The 25181-nt window shown below is 57.3% G+C and overlaps 1 protein-coding gene across 4 annotated transcripts; it reads left to right on the forward strand.

The window, feature by feature from the left end:
* Window positions 1–350: 350 nt before the first annotated feature.
* On the forward strand, window positions 351–20348 carry CLUH (clustered mitochondria homolog). Of its 4 annotated transcripts, none has more exons than XM_030295799.1 (26): window positions 351–486; window positions 7260–7462; window positions 7610–7781; window positions 8799–8942; window positions 9141–9265; window positions 9365–9519; window positions 9601–9726; window positions 10047–10194; window positions 10415–10507; window positions 11309–12003; window positions 12875–13098; window positions 13294–13398; window positions 13533–13633; window positions 14515–14667; window positions 14760–14822; window positions 14940–15184; window positions 15416–15500; window positions 15658–15811; window positions 15891–16030; window positions 16734–16814; window positions 16889–17014; window positions 17096–17217; window positions 17487–17580; window positions 17671–17805; window positions 17908–17981; window positions 18792–20348. In XM_030295799.1, the coding sequence occupies exons 1-26, from the start codon at window positions 387–389 to the stop codon at window positions 18976–18978; spliced, it is 4050 nt and encodes a 1349-aa protein (XP_030151659.1). In that variant the 5' UTR covers window positions 351–386; the 3' UTR covers window positions 18979–20348. The 4 variants fall into 4 exon arrangements, with proteins under 4 accessions (XP_030151659.1, XP_030151660.1, XP_030151658.1 ...); XM_030295800.1 differs by having other exon boundaries at window positions 13297–13398; XM_030295798.1 differs by lacking the exon at window positions 351–486 and adding an exon at window positions 4588–4684 and having other exon boundaries at window positions 13297–13398.
* The last annotated feature ends 4833 nt before the right edge of the window (window positions 20349–25181 follow it).

The following is a 25181-nucleotide window of genomic DNA, read 5'->3' on the forward strand; positions in this document are numbered from 1 at the left end:
CTAGAAGAGTCACTACCCAAGGTCAGGGCGCCCGCGGGACAGGCTGAGAACGGCAAGGACGTCTCTCCGCAGCCCCGCCTCTCAAGGGGGCCAGAAGCCTCTCAGTACCCTGAGTCACAGTGCGTTCCCTTTAAGGCGTTCGGGAAAGTCACCGCCTTGGTGGACGGCCAATGAGGCGCGGTGCGTTTTGTCCCTCGCGGGCTTCCGTGGGCCGGGCCGGGCGCGGGGGCGGGGCAGGGGAGCGGCGGTGGGGTCAAAGGCTACAACGCGCACCACGTGGGCCGGTGACTCCGTCCTTCCCGCAGCGGCCGCGGCGCGCAGGGCACTTGGGTTAGTGGCGCGGCGGGCGGCGCGGACAGCCAAGCCGGACGCCCGCTCCCGCCGCCATGGTCATCAAAACGGACGAGTTGCCGGTCGCCGCCCCGGCCGACGGCGCCCGGGAGCCCAGCTCGCAGGCCGGTGGCAAGGGGCGGCCGGGCGCGGCCGGTGAGCGGGGCCGGGGCCAGCGGACAGCTGGGCGGGGAGGCTGGACGGGACAGAGCGGGCGGGTGGGTTCGGGCTTTACGGGGACCGCCGCTTTCCCTCCTCCCCGGGCCGGGTTGCATCTCCCCGGGCCGCCCCCGCCCTGAAGGTCACCTTCACTGTCGCCCCCGGCTGCGGCCTGGGATTCGCACGTGGGGTCCCGGGGAGGACAGCGTTAGGGGGGACACGTGCGCGCACACGCGGTTTCGGGGTGCGCCGCCGCCGCAGACCGGTGGAATCGGTGCCCCACCCCCTCCGCGCGCGGGCATGGGGAACCCTCGGGGATCGGGTCACTGACACTTTGCTCCGTCCGGCACCCTTCGCGTAAGGATCTCAAACATAATGTACCAGCCTGGAAGTACACAGTCTTTCTGTACACAGGGCTGCAGCCCTGCGAGTAAGGCTCAACCTGGGTCTTCCCAGGTTTGGTCTGTGGGAAGAGAGCCGGGGGTGGGTGTGTATTGTGAGGGGGCTTCTCTAGTTCATTCCCAGAAACAATGCTTTAATCCCAGGTCTGCAGGCTCTGATGTCTTCCCTCTTAGGTGTTGGCGGGATCTGCAGACCTAAGGGTCTGCTTGCGTGGAGTCAAAGCCAAACTCCTTGGCAGGAGGAGGTGTTTGTGCCAGAACTTGATCATTAACCCGCCTTATTGCGAAAAGTGGATCAGCTCAGGATTGCTGTTTTTAAGGCAAAGGTCATTAGTGTGGAGTGGAGCTCCCAGCTGTCCCCCACGGGGGCTCTGTGGAGGTGGCTTTGGGAGTGGCTGCGGCTCTTCTCTGGTGGGTCCTGCTTCATCTATTTCTCCTGGGCTTCCTCTGTTCCTTCCATCATGTCTTAGACTCCAGCCTTGAGGCTGGAAGCCCTTTCCCAGGGCCTCAGTTGTCATCTCCAAATCATCCTCAGGGCCTCGGGGCTGGGCTGTGGTCTTTCTCTCCCCTGGATGGTGGTGGGAATGTAGAACTACCCCTGTCTTCCACTCCCCCCAACTCTTCTCAGCAGGACTTGTCATCTTCAGCTCCCTTCCTAACTTCAGTGAGTCAAGATGGGAACAGTATTAAGTAGGTTCTCTGACCCTGTCACAGCATAGTTACCTTGTATTGGGGGTAGGTACTGTAGCAGCTTTGCTGATTGCTTAGATGAGGCCAGGGTTTGGGCAGAACAGCAGATGCTGATGACTCCAACCTGCCAGGCTTTGATCTGATGTGGCTGTGAATCAGTGGGGCAGGCCAGATAAGCGGAGGTCCGGTCTGGCAGATTTCCCTCCTAGCAAAGAGACCTGAAGAGATAAAGTGACTAGCCCAAGGTCACACAGTGCTTTAGCTGCGGGGGGCATTTGGATTTCTAACTTATGGTTGACATGCCAAGGCTTCCCTGATCTATCCCAGAGGAAGCTGGGACAGGCATGTTGGTTTGGATTATATGCTGAGAACATGGGGACTGAAGAGGGGAGAGTCTGCCGGAGGATTTCTCCCAAGGCTTGTGTAAAAAAGCCCCATCTCCACTATGTGCTGAGAGGCTCTGTCTGGGGCAACCTGGGTCAGGGGAAGGGCACAGCTGTTCATTTTCTGGAAACTGGGAGCATGATAGTGGTGGGACATTGGCTCCTTATGTCTCTGGGAAGCTAGGATAGATAATTAGGATTTGAATTACAGCTGGCCTGAATCTATTCAAAGAAGTAGGGTGGCCTTAAATGGAGACCCCCCCCCCCAACCCCCCAGCAGGCTCCCATCCAGGCTTCTGACCCTTAGGACCCAGCTGTGGAAGGCTCTCCAGTCCCTTTGAGGAGGTAATCAAGGCCTTTTGGGGTGGGGGGCAAGGGTCAGTTACCTTCTTGGGAATAAAGCTGCTTTTAGGGGTTAAGAGAACAGGCAGGTTTTTCAAGTTCACAGTGGTGTGTCAAGTTCCTGCTGCCTAGGGGAGGGTTCCTTGGAGTTGAGGCCCAGACAGAGAAGGGGGCTGGCAGACTGGGGAGGAGCTTGAAGGATTAAGGGGAGCTCCCTGACAGAATCCTAAAGCTCTTGATTTGGGGAGGTCTGAGTAGACTAGCTTGAGGATCACTTAACTATCTCCAGACCTTGCAGACATGTCTCTGGCCTGGGGGGAGAGAAGGAGACAGATGCCCATATCATCAGGGTCTTCTGCAGGCTGCCTGCCAACCCCTACCCTTTCCTTTGAAGCCCTGTTCCCTGGGAGGGGATGATGTGTCTTTCCGGGCCTTACTTCCTGCTGGAGCCTCACCTGCTAAGGCCTTGACTGGGGCGGGGCCTGGCTCTGGCACAGTCTACTGAGTGAGGCCATGCCAGGCTGGGGGAGACACAGGCCACCTGGGATGGCCTAAATTTCTTTTCTAACTCTCCTTTCTGCTGCTCATGGGGTCTCTGCTCCCAGGCCAGGACAGGGGTACACTTTATCTCCACATTCTGACCCAGTCAGTGAGAACTAGGGGTGTGTATATGCAGTGTGCAACTTGGGCCACCCCTTCCCATTCTGCAGAGAACCACCTTTTGTCCTTTCCCGAAGGCCCAGATCCTCAGGGCAGCCCCCTGGGATATGAGAGGAGGGGATGTAGAGGGTTGGAAGGGTGCTGTGGCTGGGGATCGATCTGCCTCCTGGAGTAAGCCCTGAGGCCTGGAGGAGGAAGGGGTACTGTGTACCCAGTGGGTGCTGCAGCCTTAAGGAGTGGCACTCAGAGGCATGGGTTTGGGCATGTGACAGACCTCTTTTTTCTTGACCTGGCTTGGCTGCCTGTTGACTCCGGGTCTTGGGGCAGCTTGCTTCCTAGCCTTCTGGAGCCTCAGTTTCCTCAAGTGAGATGAGCTGGTTGAGCTGATTGAGGGACTTGCTGTGGGATGGGCCTAGAGTGAGCACTGACTTTCTGGGAACCAGAATGGAAATGGTTGTTGTTGCTACTCGGAGGTCATTGCCAGGCTGCTCTGCCCCACCCCCTTTTCCAGAGGGTTAGGCTGTGATTGGGAAGAGGGCAGGATAAGAGGGGCTCTGCCTGGGCCTGGCCCTTCTTACCATCTGGCCAGTGTGTGTAGGCCTTTGTGGGGCCTGTGGAGAGGCTGAGGACCTGCTGTGTGCCTGGCCATCAGGGCTGCCTGGGACAGGACTGGACTGGAGGGGAGGGGGCCTGGAGTGAGCCTGGCTCCCCGCCCCCACTCTGGTTAGTATGGATGCCGGAGCAGTGCTGGCTGGGCCCTGGCAACAAGTCAGAGGCCCTGGGAAGGCGCCCTGGCGAGGCTGGGCATGTTCCTTCTCCACAGCCGAACAGCCTTCGGCCTCTTGCTGCCAGCTCTGTTTTCCCTGAGGGAGAGACTTGGTTTTCTCCTGGCAGCGCAGGGGCTGCTGGGAAGGGAAGACAGAGCCTGCCAGCTCTGTGGTGGAGCTGGAGGCCCGGGGCACGGGTGCAGTTGTCCTCTGGGAGATTGAGGGCCCATCCCCCCTCCCACTAGAACCTGTGACTGTCAGAAAGAGGAGAGCGGCCAGGTCACCTGCAGGGGGCAGCATGAGCCAGAAGCCTCAGCCAGCCACTTGACCCAGGAGGCAAGGTGCTCAGAGTCTGTGACTGGTCGACGGGGTGGCCACTTCATGGCCTGGGCCTGGGTCTGCACCAGCTGTTGCCGGCAGCTGGCTGAAGCGGTCCTGCCCACCTCCACTGGGGTTGGGGCCGAGGAGAGGACCCCTTTGCTGGGCCTTGCCCCTGCCAGCCTGTCCCCAGGGCCCTCAATCCTGAGAGGCCCAGGTACCCCAAGCTGGGCTGGGTTCTCCTGCCCCCCTAATGGCTTCGCTAGTAGTGACCCCCTTTTTGGTGGGTACAAGGAAATAGGCCTGAGCACTGGTAGCAGCTCCACCTGGGGTCCTGGAGCCACTGGGGCCTCCTGGCCCACAGCCGTCCTTCTGGCCGACCTTGAGCAGGATGCAAGGCAGGGGGAGTGTGCCCTTCCCAGGGCTGCCCCAGCAGGCCTGGCCCCACTGAAACCCGAAGCCGGCCAGAGCTCCAGCCCTGGGCTGACCAGCTGCATGGGGGCGAGGATAGTGGCAGAGGCCAGAACAGGGGACTCAGGCAGTGCCGAGCCTGAGCTGGAGAGCTGGCTGCCTCGCTGCCATGGTGGTCCCGAGACTCCAGAGCCCAGGAGAGAGCAGCCTCCAACTGCACCAGGTGGGCTGTGGGGGGCAGCAAGCCAGGTGGTCAGCCTGTTGTGGGGGTATCACTTGGCCTTAATCCAGTGGTAGGGAGACCTTCAGGGTTTCTCAGAGGAAGGCAGAGGGGAATGGAGGCTACTGGGAACCAGCCATGGTCCTTTGAAATCTGATAGGGGATTGGGTACCCCTGGGACATAACCTGGTGCTGAGGTACCTTCTGGGCAGGCAGGCTCCCGGTCCAAGGTGAGAGCGGTGGGAGCTGTGGCCACCTTTGCCTTTCTTCCCTGTCCCCCTTTCCCATCCCTCTTAGCCCAGACTCGGAGTGCAGGCTGCCTGTCTGGGGCCGGGTATCTGACTTCTCGCTTCTGGGGTCTTAGACCTCAAAACTGCTGTACCGTGCTGGGGGGAGCCCTTCTTGCATCTGCTCCTATTCCAGGAGCTTTCCCACAGCAATGTCTTTCTCAAGGACCCAGTTAGGGGAAGTGCCTCATATCTGCCATTCCTCTTGCTGCCTTTTGGAAGCTGACCAAGCACCGCCCTTCTCCCCACCCTCCTGCTTGTTTGTCATAGAGTTAGCCTGATTCTCCCTTTGGGGTGGCCGCTTCCTTTAGGGGCTTGGGGTAGCACTGCCTGGGGCTGCGGGCTCACTAGAGAGAGGTCCTTGTGTGTCCTTGTGGTTTTCCAGAATTTTCCTTCCGGTCTGGAGGGGTGTGCTGTGGACAGGGACGGGGGCGATAACAGGCCTTGAAAATCCACAGTGGCCATGATTGAGGGCAGTGTGTTGGCATGGTGGTGTGGGCTCTTGACGGGGGATCTGGGGTCCACTGTTGACCTTGGACAAGCCTCTGAACTTTCCTGGGCCTCAGACATCCTTATTTGGGGAGAGGAGGAGGGAGCTATATCTCAGCTCCTGGCAGTCCTGTTTATCACTAAGCTGAGGGGACACGGGGAAGAGGGAGTGGCTTCTCTGCACGTCCCCGTGGTGTGCCCTTCTGTGCTGGGCTTATCTCCTTTCCTGAGGCCCCTGGCTCCACGTTTATGGTGGGTCTGGGTAGGGCCCACATAGGTTTGGGGAGAAGGCACCTCCTAACAGTAGGGCGGAAGAGGTGGGAGCAGAGCTGGGTGAGCTGACCTGTCTGGAGCTCTCAGACAAGCAAGGGGCCTGTTTGGTTTCCAGGCAGACCCTCGTGGAAAGGCCCCAGGGCCAAATGGGTATCCAGGCAGGCTTGTGTTTTGCCGGAGTGTTTGTGAGGAGGTCCTTGCTCCCCAGGGCAGGGAGGGAGCTCTCCTTTATTCCCTTTAGTGTCTGGGCAGAAAGGGAAGGTTTTGTTCCCTGCTTTCTTCTCTTCCCCACAGCTTGTGAATTGGGTGTTGTTCACAAATACTGGACTTAACTCCACATTTGCGGTAATTAATTCATTAATTCAGTGCCTTTTTGTCGAGTGCAGGAAAGATGGAAGGAAGATAGAGCTGCGAGTATGAAGAGTCCCCCAGAATGTCATAGAACAGTGTTCTGGGAGGTGTCACCATGTCTCTGGAGCAGTGAGGAGGCAGTAATCCTGTTGTCAGGGATCATTTGGGCAGGCTTTAGAGAAGGGGGTTTATTTCACCTGGGCCTTGATAGATGAGTAGGAGTTTGCCCGATGGAGTGGTATACTGAGGGCAGTGTAAACTACATAAAAGCACAGAGGTGGTAGGGAAGATGTGTAGCCTGCATGTCAGGCTTCCTGGTAGTTTGGTGTATCTCAGACCTTGACAAGGAGAGCGGCAAGAGTTGAGATGTACCTCAGGCTGCCTGAGAGCTTTGGCCTAAGAAGCTTGGATCTGGTTAGCAGTGGGTTCTGAGTGGTGACTTGAAATAGGGGATAGTGGCCACGGCTGCAGAGGCTGGGTTCCATGGCCTGCTTGGAGAGTAGGTTGGGTGACTGGGGGTGGAGGGGCTTTCACCAAGCAGAGGCCAGCTTGTGGAGGAAGGTGAATTCCATGTCAACAGGATGAGTCTTTGGTGATGCCTAAGGGATGGCCACATGTTGAAAAGCTTGAGCGAGGCCTGGATTGGCCAGGTTAGCTGCATGATGGGAGGGCATTTGAAGTCCTGGGAGATCAGGTGGGATGAGGAGAGGCTGGGGCCCCAGGATGCCCACAGCCTGGGCTACCGGAAGGGGATGGAGCTGGAGAGCAAAGAACATGCGAACAGTGGCTACCAGGGAAGGGGAGGAGAGAGTGAGCCATGGTGGGTGTCGCTGAGAAGTCCGACACCTCAAGGCCAGAGAAGACAGTTGGGTTTGGCCCTTGGGGTGGCTTTAGGGAGACTGATTTGGGTGGGTGTGCTCAGATGGAAGCCAGACTGGAGGACTGAGGAGCAGATGGCAAGGGAGGGCCCAGCATGTGGAAGGGAGAAGGCAGCGTCCTACAGGTGGCCAGGGTTGAGGGAGAGTTGTGTGCCCAGTGTGAATGGGACTGTGGAGTCCGGGGTGGGGCTGACTGAGTCTTGGGAGGAAATGCGGATGCCATTCTCTAGGGGCCGCGTCCACCCAGGTGGATGAGGCCGACGGCCCCACTTGACTCAGCTCCTTTCTTGTTACCCGCAGCACTGCCATCAGTCATGCTACTGAATGGAGACTGTCCAGAGAGCCTAAAAAGGGAAGAAAGGGCTGCTGAGCCGCCCAGGGAAAATGGTCTGGATGAATCCGAGCCAGGAGAGGAGACGACTGGACAGGAGGTCATTGTCATTCAGGACACAGGCTTTTCTGTGAAGATCCTGGCACCTGGGATTGAGCCCTTCTCTTTACAGGTAAGTGGAGGAGGGTGCTGGGGACCAGAGCATGAGCCTGTTAGGATAAGGCTGGAAAGGCATGCCTGGTCATCACTTGTCCTAGCCTCATACTGTAGGGAAAGCGGTATGTCCTCACCAGGGTGGCTGGGGCCTTTTGCCTGGTAGGTGTCCCCCCAGGAGATGGTACAGGAGATCCACCAGGTACTCATGGACCGTGAAGACACGTGTCACCGCACCTGCTTCTCGCTGCACCTGGATGGCAACATGCTGGACCACTTCTCAGAGCTGCGCAGTGTCGAGGGGCTGCAGGAGGGCTCGGTGCTACGCGTGGTGGAAGGTTTGTCTGAAGTTGGGCAGCCTGCCAAGGGAGGGCACACAGAGGTGGGGCCAGGTGGCACTCCACCCACCCCCACTGCTATCTCTGTGTCACAGATGAGTGCGTGGAGGCTCAGAACAGGGTGGACCTTGTGGAGGCAGGATTGGAGCCCAGGTCTGTTCCTCAGGCCTTCACACATGTGCCCTCCCACATTATCAGTTAAATATCAGAGTCATGATTTTTTTTTTAAAAAATGGTACCAACCAAGGGCTTGTAATCAGCCTAGTCAAATTCTACAGACAGAAAAGTTAAATCTCATAAGGAAACTAAAGTTTCACGGCTCCCAAGTAGACAAGTCAGGCCCAGTGTGGAGTGAGCAGCTGGTGTGGTGAGACTGGTTGGTTATAAAAGCTCCCATGAACTTGGGTCCCCAGGGGAGAAGTAGCTCAGGGGTTCTGGGCAGTGTGTGAGGTTGTTGCGAACACATATGGAAAGATGGAACCCAGCTGTGCCCAAACTTGATGAGGAACCCTCTCTTCTCCCCCAAAAGAGTCTCCATTAAGATTCACAAAGTATATACTGGGGGGCAGTGTTGTAGTTATGGGTCCTGGTAAGTCCTTGGGCCACCCCTGTGCAAGGGCTGCCCTGGAAGAATAGGACTGAGGCTGCAGTGCAGGGCCCAGCAGTTCCTTGGGCCTGCGTGCCTGTGACACTTGTGAACGAGAGCAGGGGCCTTTCGGTGAGCTCCCTGAGGCCTGGGTGTGCTTCCAGAGGCATTTCTTGTGCCCTTTGACAGAAGGTTCTTTGCAGACAAGGATCTCTGCCTGTTAGCAAGCAGGTGTGTGTGTGTGTGTGTGTGTGTGTGTGTGTGTGTGTGTTGAATCCAGAACTCCAGCTTAATGTGCTTATAATGGAATTTGTAAGTGGAGGCCTAAAATTTGAAAATCAAGACCATCGTGGAAGCACCATGGCAGACTTCTCTGTACTGGGTGGGTTGTTGCAGCGGCGAGCAAGCCCTGCCTCTCATCCTCCCAACAGAGCCATACACGGTACGTGAGGCCCGCATCCACGTGCGCCATGTCCGAGACCTGCTCAAGAGCCTGGACCCATCTGATGCCTTCAACGGGGTTGATTGCAACTCCTTGTCCTTCCTGAGCGTCTTTACCGATGGCGACCTGGGAGGTGCGGGAGGCATTGGGACTGGGGGTTGGGCAGAGAATCTTAGAGCAGATTGGCCAGGGGCTGGTGAAGGGGCCATGGGCCGGGCCTTCCTAGCAGGAGGGGGCAGGGCTGGAGGCATCCAGACTGGGGCCATTTTAGGTGGGGAGATAGTTGGCCCCTGCGTGGCCCTGTGCTGACCACCAGCCTCGGGTCCCTTAGACAGCGGGAAGCGGAAGAAGGGCTTGGAGATGGACCCCATTGACTGCACACCACCTGAGTACATCCTTCCAGGGAGCCGGGAACGGCCATTGTGTCCCCTGCAGCCCCAGAACCGTGACTGGAAGGTAGGACTCCAGAGCAGAGCCAGGGAGCAGCAGGTCTCTGGCTGGGCGGGAGCCACCTACCTGGAGGCCTGGCCTGCTCATTCTTGGCCATGCTTGCAGCCCCTGCAGTGCCTGAAAGTTCTTACCATGAGTGGCTGGAACCCACCCCCTGGGAACCGCAAGATGCATGGGGACCTCATGTACCTGTTTGTGATCACAGCCGAGGACCGGCAAGTCAGCATCACGGCATCCACTCGGGGCTTTTACCTGAACCAGTAAGTCCCTGTTCAAGCCTGTTCCGGGTGTTTGGGCAGTCACCCAGGGTGCCCTGCGCAGCAATCACCCTCTTCCCACAGGTCCACGGCCTATCACTTCAATCCCAAGCCTGCCAGCCCCCGCTTCCTCAGCCATTCCCTAGTGGAGCTGCTCAACCAGATCAGCCCAACCTTCAAAAAAAACTTTGCCGTGCTGCAGAAGAAAAGGTGGTGTCTTTGCTCCGTCTCTGCCCCTTGCCTCACATCCCATGACGGGGTGGGGTGAGGCTACCAGCGTGAGCTCCATCGCTTCTGCCCCAAGAAGCCATGCCCTCAGCCCCCAGCACCCCAGAGCCTCCCTTCAGGGAGCTGTTAGCCAGGCCCCAAGACGGCAGCCCTAGGAGAGGTGCCCATTTGCTTCTGTTAGACTTTCCGGTGGGGGGGTCTCGGCGCAAAGACACAAGAGCTGGTAGGGGCTTCAGAGAAGGAGGCTACGACAGGGCTCTGAGCTTGGCAGGCTTCCCCATCTCCCCCTCTCCCTGCCACAGGGTCCAGCGCCACCCATTCGAGAGGATTGCCACCCCGTTCCAGGTGTACAGCTGGACAGCGCCCCAGGCAGAGCACGCTATGGACTGTGTGCGTGCAGAGGACGCCTACACCTCCAGGCTGGGCTATGAGGAGCACATCCCTGGACAGGTGCCTGCAGCCTGGCCCTGCCTGCCCCGGGCTCTTCTCTCCTCTCCCCTGCTGGGGGCCAGGCTGGGTTCTGTGTGCCTCCCTGGAGGCTCCATCTACTTGTCTGTCTCGTTCACTTGGGAGCCTGTGAGGCTGTTCACGGGGAGGTGGAGGAAGGGGCGCCCACAGCGGGTCTTGGGGCTGGGGCTGGGGCTGAGCCGGCATCTCCGTCCCTTTGCAGACCCGGGACTGGAACGAGGAGCTGCAGACGACAAGGGAACTGCCCCGCAAGAACCTGCCTGAGCGGCTCCTTCGAGAAAGAGCTATATTCAAGGTGCCTACGGCTCTCGTGCCTGACTGGCATCCTCAGGCCTGTTTGTTGCCTGCTGAGATGTCCAGACAGGGTGCCTTGCAGGGCGTTGGCTAACTTCTCGCCTCCGGCAGAGCAGGCTACCCCAGTTCTGATTTTTGGCCTCTGTGACACTTGGGAGTCCATGGGCTGGGTGGGGTCGGGGGGACCTCCTTCCCTGTGGGCTGTGTGACAGGGTTCTTCCAGCCTCCCACCCGCCACTGTCTGCCTTCACGACCTCGCCTGGACACACACGTGATGTTATCTAGAGAGATGAGGGAAAAAGAAGCTTTCAGAAAAGCCGTTTTTAATCTCCCATAATCTTACTGCCTAGAGATGGTAATGGTAAAAATAAGATCTAAGTGGTTTGAGTACTAACTTTGCCAGGGGCCGTGTCGTGTGTGATCGGCATCATCTCTTGTAATCTGTCAGACACCTTGTAAAGGTCGATAACTTTTGTCGTCACTGTTTTATAGACAGAGAAAACAGGTCTGAGAGGTGACCTGGCCAACTTCACCTGGTACATAATTGGTGGATCGAAGACCTGGTCCAGCCCTTCTCTTTGTTAATCACTAAGCTCTGCTGTCTCTGAACATCAGTGTTAAATTTTTTTCAAAAAATGGGTTTCTTGTGCTTTTCCAAGTGTGAGGAAGCTAAGGTTAGAGCCCCCGGGCCCTTGGGGCCGTCCACTTGCCTCTGCTGTCTGGGTGAGCTTGGCCAGGTGGGCCCAAACCTGTGGCTCTCAGGGATGGCGCCTTTCTCACCCTCCCTACCTCGGCCCCTCAGGTGCACAGCGACTTCACGGCTGCAGCCACACGGGGCGCCATGGCGGTCATCGACGGCAACGTGATGGCCATCAACCCCAGCGAGGAGACCAAGATGCAGATGTTCATCTGGAATAACATCTTCTTTAGCCTGGGCTTTGATGTTCGTGACCACTACAAGGACTTCGGTGGGGATGTGGCGGCCTACGTGGCGCCCACCAATGACCTGAATGGTGTGCGCACGTACAACGCCGTGGACGTGGAGGGGCTGTACACGCTGGGGACGGTGGTAGTGGATTACCGTGGCTACCGCGTCACAGCCCAGTCCATCATCCCTGGCATCCTGGAGCGGGACCAGGAGCAGAGTGTCATCTACGGCTCCATTGACTTTGGCAAGACGGTGATGTCACACCCTCGATACCTGGAGCTGCTGGAACGTACTAGTCGGCCGCTCAAGATCCTGAGGCACCGGGTGCTCAACGACCGTGGCGAGGAGGTGGAGCTCTGCTCCTCCGTGGAGTGCAAGGGCATCATCGGCAACGACGGGCGCCACTACATCCTCGACCTGCTGCGCACCTTCCCCCCTGACCTCAACTTCCTGCCCGTGCCCGGCGAGACACTGCCCGAGGAGTGCACCCGCGCCGGCTTCCCCCGGGCGCACCGGCACAAGCTCTGTTGCCTGCGCCAGGAGCTGGTGGACGCCTTTGTGGAGCACAGGTGAGGGGCCAGGCTTTTGAGGGCACCCAACCAGTAGACAGTTCTGGGGTCTGGTCCTTGACGGGAGATGCTTTGGAAGGTGAAGAAGAGGGGCACCTGGGTGGCTCAGTCAGTTAAGCAACTGACTTCGGCTCAGGTTGTGATCTCGCGGTTTGTGAGTTCGAGCCCCGTGTGGGGCTCTGTGCGGACAGCTCGGATCCTGGAGCCTGCTTCGGATTCTGTGTCTCCCTCTCTCTCTGCCCCTCCCCCACTCACACTCTGTCTCTCTGTCAAAAATAAATATTTAAAAAAAAAAAAAAAGGTGAAGAAGAGCCAGCTTTGGCCCCGGTCATTACAGCCCCAGCACCGCGCACTGTGACCTCACGCTCTGCAACATGGACATCAGGAGCTTTATGTGGGTGGAAAATTAGCAGCCAGCTAGCCCAGTGGCTCTCGGCCGAAGCAGCACTCTTCCTCTGAGGAGCATATGGAAATCCACTAACGCGTTTTTAATGTTCCAGCGCCAGGCGGTGTGACCGCTGCTGGCATTTGGTGCTTAGGAGTCTGCCACATCGAATGCCCCTCACCACGATCAGTCTCCTCACAATGCCAGGGGGGATCTGTCTGTTTTGAGCTTGGCCCGCATGGAGCCCCTGGCCACTCCTTTGCTAACACTCCAGATGTCCTCTTTCTGTGGGGAAGATCCCGGGTGTGGCTGTGACCTGCTACTGCCTGATGGAGTTGCTGGGGTGGGAGGTGTCCGCGTGCTGACACAGACCAGGGGTCTGGGGCCTGGCCCTGGTCCCCGCAGCCAGCGGGAGGCTGCCAGGCCGGCGAGGCTCCCGGATACCGTCTTCCCATCTGGTGCTCTGCCCCGTCTGCTGCGCTCTAGGTACCTCCTCTTCATGAAGCTGGCTGCCCTGCAGTTGATGCAGCAGAAAGCCAGCAAGATGGAGAACCCCACCTCACTGGAAAATGGTGACCCCCCCTCCTCGGAACCTAAGCCTGAAGACCCTCCGGGGCCCGAGGCAGGAAGTGAGGAGGAAGGCGGCAGTGCTAGCGGCCTCGCCAAGGTGAAGGAGCTGGCGGAGACCATCGCCTCAGACGACGGGACAGGTGGGGCTGCTGTGCATGGGGGGAGCGGGGAGCCCTGGTTCTGTCCCAGCAGCTGGCGCCTGCCAGCCGTGGCTTGCCCCAGCCCTGAGAGAGGCCGGCAGATGTCTGCGCGGAGCCGGGGGAGGCCTGGGGTAGCACAGCCTCGCCCTCTGATGGTGGGGCGGGGCTACCTCCGAGCCGGCTGTGTCTCCGCAGCAGACCCTCGGAGCCGAGAGGTGATCCGCAACGCGTGCAAGGCAGTCGGCTCCATCAGCTGCACAGCCTTTGACGTCCGCTTCAACCCTGACATCTTCTCACCAGGCAAGTGTTACATTAGGACGGGCAGGATACCGTGGGGGTCATCTTGGGGCCCTTGGTCTGGCGGGTGCTGGCCTTTATCTTGCCACCCCTGCATCCCTTCTGCCTGGCTCAGGCCTCTGCTGTCCCTCCCACAGGGGTTCGTTTCCCCGAGTCCTGCCAGGAGGAAGTTCGGGACCAGAAGCAGCTGCTGAAAGACGCCGCCGCCTTCTTGCTGTCCTGCCAGATCCCCGGCTTGGTGAGGGAGGGGCCACAAGGGTGGGGGGCTGTACAGGGCATGCTGTTAAAGGGCCTGGTGCTTCATCCATCTGATTCTGGAAGCTTGTGGAACCTTCGCAGGAGTAACTCCCTTAGACCTGCTGATCTGTGAGGCAGGTGGGGCAGAGTGCTTGTCACCCTCGTACATACAGATGGGGCTGCTGACCCAGAGAGGCCAAGGGAGGCCTCGGGCGCAGGCTCTGCTTCGCTGGGCCTGCCACAGGGGCCGGCAGCTGGGGGTCTGGTCCTCCGAGTCCCTGTGTGATGAGACAGCTGACAGAGGGGGCACTGGGGCATCTGGAAAAAAAGGTGGGGGGAGGGTCCTGTCCTCACCCTCGTAAGCTTAGTACATAGGCTTCTTGGATGATGGAGCCCCTGCTCCCTACTGAGGTAGCCCCACAGTCGGGTGGCACGCCGGTCTCGGATCTATGAGCCCAGTGTTCTGTGCCAGCTGCCCTGGCCCCCAGCCTGTCCTCTCTGAGGCTTGACAGAGCTGTGACCCCCAAGTGGCTGCCTCTGTCCTATCCTGCGTGGTCCGGGGAGAACCTGTGCTGCCTGTTGGGCAATGCCAGTGGGGCTCCCTCACCTCTGCTCCCGTGCTGGGAAGCACCTGCTTCCCTGTGACTGCCATCCCATTTTCCTGTCGCTTGTGCAGAAGGCTGGGGGGGGGGGGCACGTTCTTACGTCCTGGCTGCCACTTTGTTTTTTTCCCTCTTCCCAACTGGGAGCGGGGGTCTTAGTCCCCTCCTTCCCTCAGGGCCTCAGGATGGCATGAGCTCCCCACTCCCCTCCCCCGGAAGACCCAGGGTGGGAGGAGGCAGAGGGCCCAGGCTGGGGGCCCTGACCTGCTGCAGCCCGCAGGTGAAGGACTGCATAGACCATGCGGTGCTGCCCATGGATGGGGCCACGCTGGCTGAGGTGATGCGCCAGCGTGGCATCAACATGCGCTACCTGGGCAAGGTGCTGGACCTGGTGCTCCGGAGCCCGGCCCGAGAACAGCTGGACCACATCTATGTGAGTGATGCTCGGGGTGGCCAGGCCGTGAGGCATTGGGGCTGGATGGAGGCCTGGGGCCCAACCAAGACTCCCTTCTTGAACCCTTGCAGAAAATTGGCATTGGAGAGCTCATCACCCGTTCTGCCAAGCACATCTTTAAGACCTACTTACAGGTATTGCTGTTCCCACCACAGCCTGGGGGTGGGGGTTGGGTGGTGGCAGGTGGGATGGGCAAGAGCCCTGGGTTGGGGTCTGAGGGCCCTTGTGACTTGAGTCGAACCTCCTCGCAGGGAGTGGAGCTCTCGGGCCTCTCGGCTGCCATCAGCCACTTTCTGAACTGCTTCCTGAGCTCCTACCCCAACCCTGTGGCCCACTTGCCCGCCGACGAGCTGATCTCTAAGAAGAGGAACAGGAGGAGGAGAAACCGCCCCCCGGGGGCAGCAGATAACACGGCCTGGGCTGTCATGACCCCCCAGGAGCTCTGGAAGAACATCTGCCAGGAGGCCAAGAACTACTTTGGCTTCAGCCTCGAGTGGTGCGTGGCAGCACAGGGTGTTGGGCTCTCCGTGGCCGCGGCGCGGGGGCAGCGGTTGCAGGGTGGGGGCTGGGACTGGAGGGAGGGAGCAGTGGAGGGCTGCTTGCCGGGGTGATGAGGGGATGGGAGCTGGTACTTGGGCTTGGTCCTTTGGTGGGGAGGCAGCCGTTGACTCAGGGGGCAGAGACGGGGGCTGGGCCGCCCAGGCCCACCTGCCACCTCCCCCCACAGCGAGACTGTGGACCAGGCTGTGGAGACCTATGGGCTGCAGAAGATAACGCTGCTGCGGGAAATCTCCCTGAAAACCGGAATCCAGGTGTGGATGATTCAGGGGGTCCCTCCTAGCTCCCGCAGGGTCGGCAGGAGCGTGGGGGGAAGTGGCCTTCTCTCGACGTGGGGTGCTCAGTCGGGAGGTGCTGGCCGTTTGAGCCCAGGGTTGAGGCCACCTTCGGGCTTTGGGCTGTGTCCCCCAGATCCTGCTGAAGGAGTACAGCTTTGACAGCCGCCACAAACCCGCCTTCACCGAGGAGGATGTGCTCAATATCTTCCCCGTGGTCAAGCATGTCAACCCGAAGGCCTCGGATGCCTTCCACTTCTTCCAGAGTGGGCAGGCCAAAGTACAGCAGGGTGCGTGGCCAGGTGTGGCTGGGGGGTGGGGGTCCCCTGGCCCGGCCCTGACCTTGCCGCCCTTGGGGGTGCCCTGCAGGCTTCCTGAAGGAGGGCTGTGAGCTCATCAATGAGGCCCTGAACCTGTTTAACAACGTGTACGGAGCCATGCACGTGGAGATCTGTGCCTGCTTGCGCCTCCTTGCTCGTCTCCACTACATTATGGGTGACTACGCCGAGGTGGGCCTTGAGCACCCTCCGGGCTGTGTCCACAGAGGCCATGGGGCCCGGCCTGGCGCTGGGGGATGGCAAGTGAGGGAGCTGGGGCCACGTTCTCACTCCGTGCTGCAGGAGGCGGGAGCCCAGGCCTGGGGACCTGAGCCCCAACGGTGGGGCTCAAGGATGCCTTTCTCCTCAGGGGGTCCCCTGGGAGGATCAGGCAGAGACCAGGGAGACCCCGGGGAGTTGCTTGTCCTGCCTGGGAGAGCTGCCTCGCAGACGGAGTGCTTCCTGGGGACGCTGGGAACGATAGTCTGAGGCTCACGGTGCCGGGTGCCTTGTAAGAGCCTCGGGGAAGCTGTCGGGAACGTCGCTAAGCATTCCTTGGCCTGCTGGCGACCACCTGCCTTGTCATGGGGCGGGTGCACTGTAGGCCTCCGCTTGTCCTTCAACCGTAGACTCTTTCATTTATGTGTGCCTTTTTTTTTTTTATTATTACTGTTTTAGATTTATACCTAAGCATAGATTTTGTTGGGGCGAGAGACTCAAGGCGAGCTATTTAAAAATGCCTCGGAGTGGGGCCTGGCCTTCCATGCTCACAGCAGCTGAGTTGTGAACACTTCTCTGCTGAGGAGGCTGCGCTGCTCAAGGGCTGCTTGGGGGCCGGGCAGACTTGATGTGGGGCGGTACCCGTGCTGGGATGACAATTCCCCACCTCTCCCAGGCCCTGAGTAACCAGCAGAAGGCTGTGCTGATGAGCGAGCGAGTGATGGGCATCGAGCACCCCAATACCATCCAGGAATATGTGAGCAGCTGGGGGCGTGGGTGGGGGGTTGCGCTGGGACCCAGGACCCTCTCCTGACTCCGCTGCCCCTGCAGATGCACCTGGCCCTGTACTGCTTCGCCAGCAGCCAGCTGTCCACGGCCCTGAGCCTGCTGTACCGCGCCCGCTACCTCACACTGCTGGTGTTCGGGGAGGACCACCCCGAGATGGCGCTGCTGGACGTGAGTGCTGGGGAGGGGCAGCGGGGCTAGCCCTCGGCCTAGCGAAGCGGCACTGACCGGGGCCCTCCCGACCGCCCCCAGAACAACATCGGGCTGGTGCTGCACGGAGTGATGGAATATGACCTGTCGCTGCGCTTCCTGGAGAATGCGCTGGCTGTCAGCACCAAGTACCACGGGCCCAAGTCCCTCAAGGTGGCCCTCAGGTGAGAGCCCATGCTGGGTTAAGGGCATGGGGCGCCCAGGGCCGCAGGGACATGGTCCCGGAAGGCACTTCGATTGAGGGTGGACATGGGATCCGGCAGCCTGTCTTCCATCTGACTCCTGAGGGATTTTCTCTCAACTTGCGTCTCTTCTCCGAGTCCCGGGCTTCTTTGTTGCCCTTGGGTGGATTCCAGAGGGGAATCTAGAGTAGTCTGAGCCCCTGCGCCAGGCCCACTCATGTCCCTTCTGCGCCCTGCACGCCTCCTTGCAGCCACCATCTTGTCGCCCGGGTCTACGAGAGCAAAGCCGAGTTCCGGTCAGCCCTGCAGCACGAGAAGGAGGGCTACACCATCTACAAGACCCAGGTGGGCCGAGGCAGGGGCTGAGGGGGCGGTGCCGGGCCCTTGGGCCGTGGCTTCGCTGACCCCTTCCCGCCTGTGCCACCTACCCCGTAGCTGGGCGAGGACCACGAGAAGACCAAGGAGAGCTCCGAGTACCTCAAGTGCCTGACCCAGCAGGCCGTGGCCCTGCAGCGCACCATGAACGAGATCTACCGCAACGGCTCCAGCGCCAACATCCCGCCCCTCAAGGTACGCTGCCCCCTCCCCCCCCCCAACTGCATGTGCACCCGCCCTACCCCCCACCCTCCGGCTTCCCCGCGCGCTCACCGGCTCATTGGCGCTGCCCCTCAGTTCACAGCCCCCAGTATGGCCAGTGTCTTGGAACAGCTCAACGTCATCAACGGCATCCTCTTCATTCCTCTCAGGTGAGGCCCCCGCTCCGCTTGCACTCAACTCCCACGTGGAAGTGGGCTTTCGGTTTTTCTTTTTAAAATCTGTAATTGGTTGTTGTGGCTCAGAACTGAGAAGTACAGCCAGTGGTAAGAAGTTCCCGGTGAATCTTTTCAGGAAATAGCCACGTAGTTGAGCAAGCACATGTCTGTAATCTTTTCCCTTTTTTTATTTGCACAAAAATTGTAGCAGACTGCGCACGTGGCCGTATCTTTCTGCACTTACTGTCCCTTAGCAGCCTTTTCCTTGTCAGTACGTAAGAGCAGCTTTGTTCTTTCTCTGGTTTCCCGCTGCCTCCGTGTGGGGATGTGTCTCACACCTGGACCCTGAGGGTCCTGCTGTGGCTCTTAGAACAGCGCTGCCTTCGTGGGCTTCTCGGTCCTGCTGCCCTTCCACCGGCAGAGGACGTGGGTTCGGTCAGCCAGGGACTGGGGTGCTGACAGCGTACCTGCCGCGTGTGTCGCCCCCGCCCCACTGCCACCTTCCATGTGTGATCTGCTGTGGGACAGACCACGTGACGCTGCGGATCGGAAGTGAGGGTAAAGGCTGAGCAGGAGCCGGGCCTTAACTGGAGGCTGTGTCGAGTGCACCATGTTCTTACTGTCTTCGCGCTTAGGGGCCTTTTTGCTTTGCGGAGTGGAGCGCTTGTTCCACACGTCTCTCCCCCCACTGCAAAGAGCGGAGCCTGATCTTGCCCCAGGTTCAATTTTGACCAAGGCCAGTAAGGTGACAGAGGGCCCAGGCTTGCTCTGACACCTGCCCTTCATCCCTGTCCTTCTACTCAGCCAAAAAGACTTGGAGAACCTGAAAGCCGAGGTGGCACGGCGGCACCAGCTCCAGGAGGCCGGCAAAAACAGGGATAAGGCTGAGGAGCCTATGGCCACCGAGCCTGAGCCAGCGGGGGTCCCGGAGGATTCAGCCTCCCAGCCCCAGGCCGCCAAGGACCCTTCTTCCCCGGGCTTGCAGGGGTAGGAAGGGAGAGACAGACGGACAGTCAGCCAGCTGCCCCGTTACCCGGTGATCCAGACTCCAGGAGAAGGGGGGGCGTGCCCTACAGATCAGGAGAGGAAACCAGTCCCTCTTCTGCCATGTTTCCAACCCCAACCCCACCCCAGCATCCTCCTGGGACCCTGGCCTGGCCTGCCTGCCCCCCCCCCCCCAAAGATGTTTTTGCACTGGTTCAATGAATATACGATGCAGAGGCCTAATTGAAGACACGCAAATGAAGTGTGTGGGCATCGGCTCCCAGTCGGGGGGGGGCAGGTGCCCCCTCCGGCCCCCCCATCCACAAGCAGGTGTGTGCGAGCGAGTCCGTGCCCGTGAGTGTCTCGATCCGTCCTTCCTAACTTGTACATAGCCCCATGTCGGTTCTGAGTGGATGACGTGAAGATGAGATTTCTCAGGTCATTTGAATGTTTGACATTATGGCTGCTGCTTCTGCTGCCTCTGCCCCTGGGCCCAGCCTGGCTTAGAGTCCAGGTTTGAAGCCAAAAAGAGGGGAGCTTTCCTGTGTCCTGGGAGGGGGAGTCCGAGCTCTGTGGCAGGGCTGGAGGGTTGGGGGTGCACTTTAGCTTTGTGGTGAGGCAAGAGCTGCAGGGGCTTTACCCGTTGTGACTGGGCCTTGCCTTGCCAGGCTGGGGGGGAAGGGGGAAAGGGCGGCAGTGGTGGCTCCCTCGACACCCTGTTCCCGGCCCTGGCCTGTCTGCCCTTGGGCCCCAGTGGGAGGCAATGCCTCCCCACTTCCTGCCCCTCAGCAGGAGATAACTTTAGGGGCTACAGTCTGAATGTATCCTTCTCCCCATTTTAACCGGAGCTGCCTGACGCACAGTAGGGCCGGGGCAGGTGAGGGGCTGGGGCAGCCGGGGCTGAATCATGGATCCTGAGGGGAATTTACTAGATACAGGAGTGATTGCCACTTGTTTGTGGAGCCCAGCTCCCTACCTGGTCCTTGTCACACAAGCACCTCCTACAGAGAGTAGCCCTGGGGCAGGGGGTGGGGGGACCACCGTGGAAGGTAGTGGCTCCCACGAGCCCCAGCTGCTCCCTCTCCCGCCCTCCTGCGCCGCTTCCCTGTGCCTGCTGTTGGAGCCCTGATGGGGTGGGGTGGGGGGGGTCGCCGCCCTGGTGAGCTTGAGGGAGCCAGTCAGGGCTTGGGCCTCTGCCCCGGGGGCTTTGTGGGGAGCTGCGGATGGGTATGGTCTGTCCAGATACCTTGTTTCAAAGGCAGTGGGTGTGAGCTGGCAAGCGAAGCCTCCCCACCGCTGATCAAGAACTTTTTCTTGTTTTTAAACCATCACGTCTTCATTTCACATTGGAATAAAGTGAGTTTTTGAAACCTGCTGCCCCAGCCTCTCCTGTGTGTTCTGTACCAGTCTTGTTGTTGCCAGAAAGATTACTAGTAGAAGGGGTGTTTTGTTTTGTTTTTTAATCTTATTTAAAACCAAGTTAGTTAACATAGTGTAATAATGGTTTCAGGAGTAGAATTTAGTGATTCATCACTTACGTATAAATAGAAGAGTTTTTTTTTTTTTTAATGTTTTTATTTTTTTTTTTATTATTTTTTTTTCAACGTTTTTTATTTATTTTTGGGACAGAGAGAGACAGAGCATGAACGGGGGAGGGGCAGAGAGAGAGGGAGACACAGAATCGGAAACAGGCTCCAGGCTCCGAGCCATCAGCCCAGAGCCTGACGCGGGGCTCGAACTCACGGACCGTGAGATCGTGACCTGGCTGAAGTCGGACGCTTAACCGACTGCGCCACCCAGGCGCCCCTTAATGTTTTTATTTTTGAGACAGAGACTGAGCATGAATGGGGGAGGGGCAGAGAGAGAGGGAGACACAGAACCGGAAGCAGGCTCCAGGCTCTGAGCCATCAGCCCAGAGCCCGACGCGGGGCTCGAACTCACGGTCGGTGAGATCGTGACCTGAGCTGAAGTCGGACGCTTAACCGACTGAGCCACCCAGGCGCCCCTAGAAGAGTTTTTTAAAGCATATGAATATCAATTAGTTTAAATTCAACATTGTCCTTATAATGTTGAAGTGGGAGGAGAGGGTAGAGTCATAGGCACCCAGCTAGGGTTTACCTGCCAGTCATTAGACCCAGAAGAATGGCCCAACAGATAAATGTCACCTGTTGGTCACAGAATTAGAGGCTGGGAATCTCTCCTCCATAGAGCTGTGTGTGGTACGTGTTAGAGTGACGTCCAGTTGGGGTGAGGGGTGCTGTGGGGTGGGGGCCCAGGCCCTGTGCCTGCTGGCCCAGATGGGTTGCTGAACACCAAATTTGTGGCATCTACTCTTGTCCTTTCGTCGGAGTCAGGAGAACTGGGAGCACCCCCCAAGGGACTAGGAGCCCTGGAATGGAGGGGGGTCTGGGGGTTGCCACCCTAGGGTTAAGTTTCAGGTCAGCCAGGTCTCAGGGGAAGGGGTTACCATGTAGGTGGGCTCGAGGGGCAGGGCCTCGGAGATGGGAGGGTGCCTGTGAGGGGCCTGCTGCCAAGAAGAGGGGAGGTCTCATAACTGGCGGCTGCTTTTGGCCAGCTTGAGCGGGTGGGCTCAGCAACATGCATACTTCAGTATCTTTTTGAATTCTTGGAGAGTTTGTGTGTGTGTGTGTGTGTGTGTGTGTGTGTGTGTGTGTGTCTCTCTCTGATATTCTCTGAAAGAAAAATGAAGTTCTAACATCTGTTCCTTTTCCTGAGCCAACTGAAGACATTCTTGACCTTGAGGTGTTTTTAAATTTTTTTAATACGTTTTATTTTGAGAGAGAGCAAAACAGTGTAAGTGGGGAAGAGACAGGGGAGAGGACAGAGAATCCCAGGCGGGGTCCACGCTGTCAACACAGAGCCCGATGTGGGGCTCGAACTCACAAAAATCATGAGATCACGACCTGAGCCTAGATCAAGAGTCAGACGCTTAACCAGCTGAGCCACCCAGGCGCCTCCGACCTTGAAATTTTCTAAGCAATGCCATCGAGTCACCATTGATGCTTGATGTTTGCTTGCTCCCCACACCCCCCACCACTTTCCTGGACAGTCTCAAGGTCGTGTTCTGAACATTCCTTCCTATAGCCTTTATCCTGTGAACACCAGCCATGTGTTTCATGGCACTTCTCGAATGGGGGCATCGTCTTGGAAACCTGAGGAATGGATCAGGCTTAATTACCACTGTACCTACCAGTCACCTGAGAGGCCTGTTTTCATGGTTGATCCCTCACGTGTATTAGTGCTGTCTGCTACCTTTTGACAACCCAGATGACAAGGGACTGTTTAAAGGAAACAAAAGCCTCTAAATGTGAAATCCACCCTTTTCCCTTATCTTAGTTGACAGATTATAATTTTTTTTTTTTTTTTAAAAAAGGGTGAAGAATGGTGTCCAGAAAGGGTTAGCGTGAGAACTAGCATTTTGGATCCTGGTCTGTGTTGATGGGCAGCTGTTCAGGATCTGAAATTAATTTGTGTGAGCCACAACTCCCCTCTCTCATGGATGCCATGCTAGCCTTTCGCTTTCCAAAACTCTGTATTTGGGTTTTTTAACATATGCATGTTACTTTTCCAAGTTAAATATCTTAAAAAACAAAAACAAAAAAACGATTATCACCAAGTTAAGCTTTTAAGAGTGTATCATCTGTCTCCACTCCTGCCCTCCAAACTGCCATTGTGAAATGAGTATTGGGAGAACTTGGACTTCACCAAGGAATTCCTATATATCCTGAAGCTGAGAATAAGCGGATTTCCACATTCCTGCTGCCAGAGTCTAAACTGTCAAATCAAACAAGGCAGGCATAATCAGGACACCTACAGAGGACAAGTGGCCCTCCTCAGATGCAAACTGAAATACCCCCACTAAATAGGCAAACCCATTGCTTAGAAAAGACACTAAAAAAATAACACCGAGATGCAGACCATGCAGGACCCAATTATCCTAATAAAGTCACCTCATATAGAATGGCTTAGGAGCTTTCCTTTAAAAAAAAAAAAAATCTTTCATGTTTATTTTTGAGAAGGAGAGAATGGGTAGGGGAGGGGCAGAGAGAAACCCAAGCAGGCTTCAAGCTGCCAGCACAGAGCCCAACACGAGACTCGAGCTTGTGACCTGAGCTGAAACCCAGAGTCGGATGCTTAACCGACTGAGGCACCCAGGCGCCCCAGGAGTTTTTCCTAAATTACAAGGGTAAGCAAGGATAATCCTTGCTTACCGATTCCCAAGCTCCACCCCTTCCTAATGGCCCTCCCACATGGTGCCAGTGGTAGAGGGCCTCAGGGATGGGATGAGGGTCATTCCTGCATTACTGAAGGTTAAGTTGAATGAAAGATGTCACAAGGTCCTTACACTTAGCTAATAAGATGCTTAACACGGGCAGAACCAGATAAAGGAAAGAACATGTGCATTTGGGTTTGAGTCCCAACTCTCTAGATTAGCTTAATACCCTTGCTCTATGTCCTCACCTCAAGTGAACCTGTTTTCTTGCCCATAGAAACGTACTACTGTCCACCAGCAGGGAGAATAAGTGTGTTGAAAATAAGGGTGTTGGCGCCTAAGAAGCATTCAAAATGTTAGGTTATCTTCCCTCCCCTAGTCCCTCCACCTCCACTTTTTGTCTAGGGCAGAGAATCCCAAGCAGGCTCTGCACCATCAGCACTTGGGGTTTGAACCCACAACTCTGAGATCATGACCTGAGCCAAAATCGAGTCGGACGCTTAACCGACTGAGCCACCCAGGTGCCCCTGCGCTTTTATTTTTAAATTATTTTTTTAAATTAAGTAAACTCTATGCCCAACATGGAGCTGGAACTCACGACCACAAGAGTCACATGCTTCTCCAACAGAGCCAGCCCCTCCACTTTTATTGAAAGGCTAGCGACCCAAGTAGGAATGACCATACAGAATATTCACAAAGGCAAAACTCCACGTGTCAAAGTGATGGCGATCAAGAGTTCACATCATAGCTGTGGGGCCACTCGTCCCAATTTCTTATTCAAGGAGAAGTTGCTTGAATTAGTGGTTTTCAAGCTTGAACCTGCATCAGAATCATTTGGGTGGCTGGTTAAAACAGATTTGTCAGATAGATGTTTTAGAGTATGTCTGAGCTGGAGCTCAAGAGCTTGCATTTCTAATGAGTTCCCAAGTGCTGCTGCTGGCCTGCTGGGAAACACTGAGAGTCATTTTCCTAGAGAATTCTGGTAGGTCTCTCAGTAAAAAATTGCACACAAACCAAAGCCAAAACAGCCACAGAGCTGCCACATCTAGGATGCAGCACCATTTCTCCACCAAGTCTTTCATTTCCTATCCCTCATCCTACCTCGGGGACACACCCAACTATGAATGTTGGAAGCTTGATGTGATAGACCAGTGAGTTAGTTTTGAATAGCTACCTGCATTTCAGAATCATGACACTACAGCTAGGATTCCCTACCCCTAGGGAAAGTGGTCAGGCTCACCTTCTGCATCTTAAGCTGGGGGTAAAGAGAAACCCTGCGGGGAAAGGGAAAAGCTGCAAAAGCCAGAAAACTCGAACTAAGCAAATTACTTTTGTTGCTCTTGGCCCAGCTCCCCATGTGGGGGTGGGGAGGTAGGGGAGAGGCTACTCCCAACAGAAGGCAAGAAAACAACTGGGCTGGAAGTAAAGAGCCACCACATCATTCAACTTGTCCTTAATACATGAAAAAGGCTGGAGACTTCATGGCCACTACAGGTGCCGAGCGGTAGTAGGGGACGGAAGGTAGGTCATAGGCAACATGTATAAAGCAGAGGGAAAGCCATGGGGCATCTGGGGCAAGAGTGAAGAGGATTTTGACATTTCAACCCAAATTTAAAGTACTTAGAATCTTCCAAGAATCCAAGACCACTGGCCAGAACAAGAGGCTCATTCATTAATAGAACAAAGGGGACAGGACCCTTATCTCTGGGCCCTGACCACAAGAGGGGCAAGTCTTCTTGGGCGGGGGGGGGGGGGGGGGGACTTTTTTTGCGGCTTACAACAGGTCATTCCTGGCATCATCAGCTCTCCGGTGCCTGGGCAGATGAGTCCCTGTCGGAAAGGGCTGCTGGAGGGGAGGGTGGTGCCTCAGAGAACAGTCTGAGCTCTGCAAGTCCACCACCATGGCAAGAGCTCCTGCAGCCACCGCTCCTGATCTCCTAATAAGGTGAAGGAAGCAGACAGTAAAGGCAGTGCCA

The sequence above is a fragment of the Lynx canadensis genome, chromosome E1 (genome assembly GCF_007474595.2).
Source record: "Lynx canadensis isolate LIC74 chromosome E1, mLynCan4.pri.v2, whole genome shotgun sequence".
NCBI lineage: Eukaryota > Metazoa > Chordata > Mammalia > Carnivora > Felidae > Lynx > Lynx canadensis.

Excerpts from the sequence above, each read along its gene's own strand:
- CLUH (XM_030295799.1), top strand. The coding sequence starts at position 387 with ATGGTCATCAAAACGGACGAGTTGCCGGTCGCCGCCCCGGCCGACGGC. Across the intron at positions 15,812-15,890 it reads GCAGGCCAAAGTACAGCAGG|GCTTCCTGAAGGAGGGCTGT; the intron begins GTGCGTGGCCAG and ends GGTGCCCTGCAG. Across the intron at positions 17,982-18,791 it reads ATCCTCTTCATTCCTCTCAG|CCAAAAAGACTTGGAGAACC; the intron begins GTGAGGCCCCCG and ends CCTTCTACTCAG.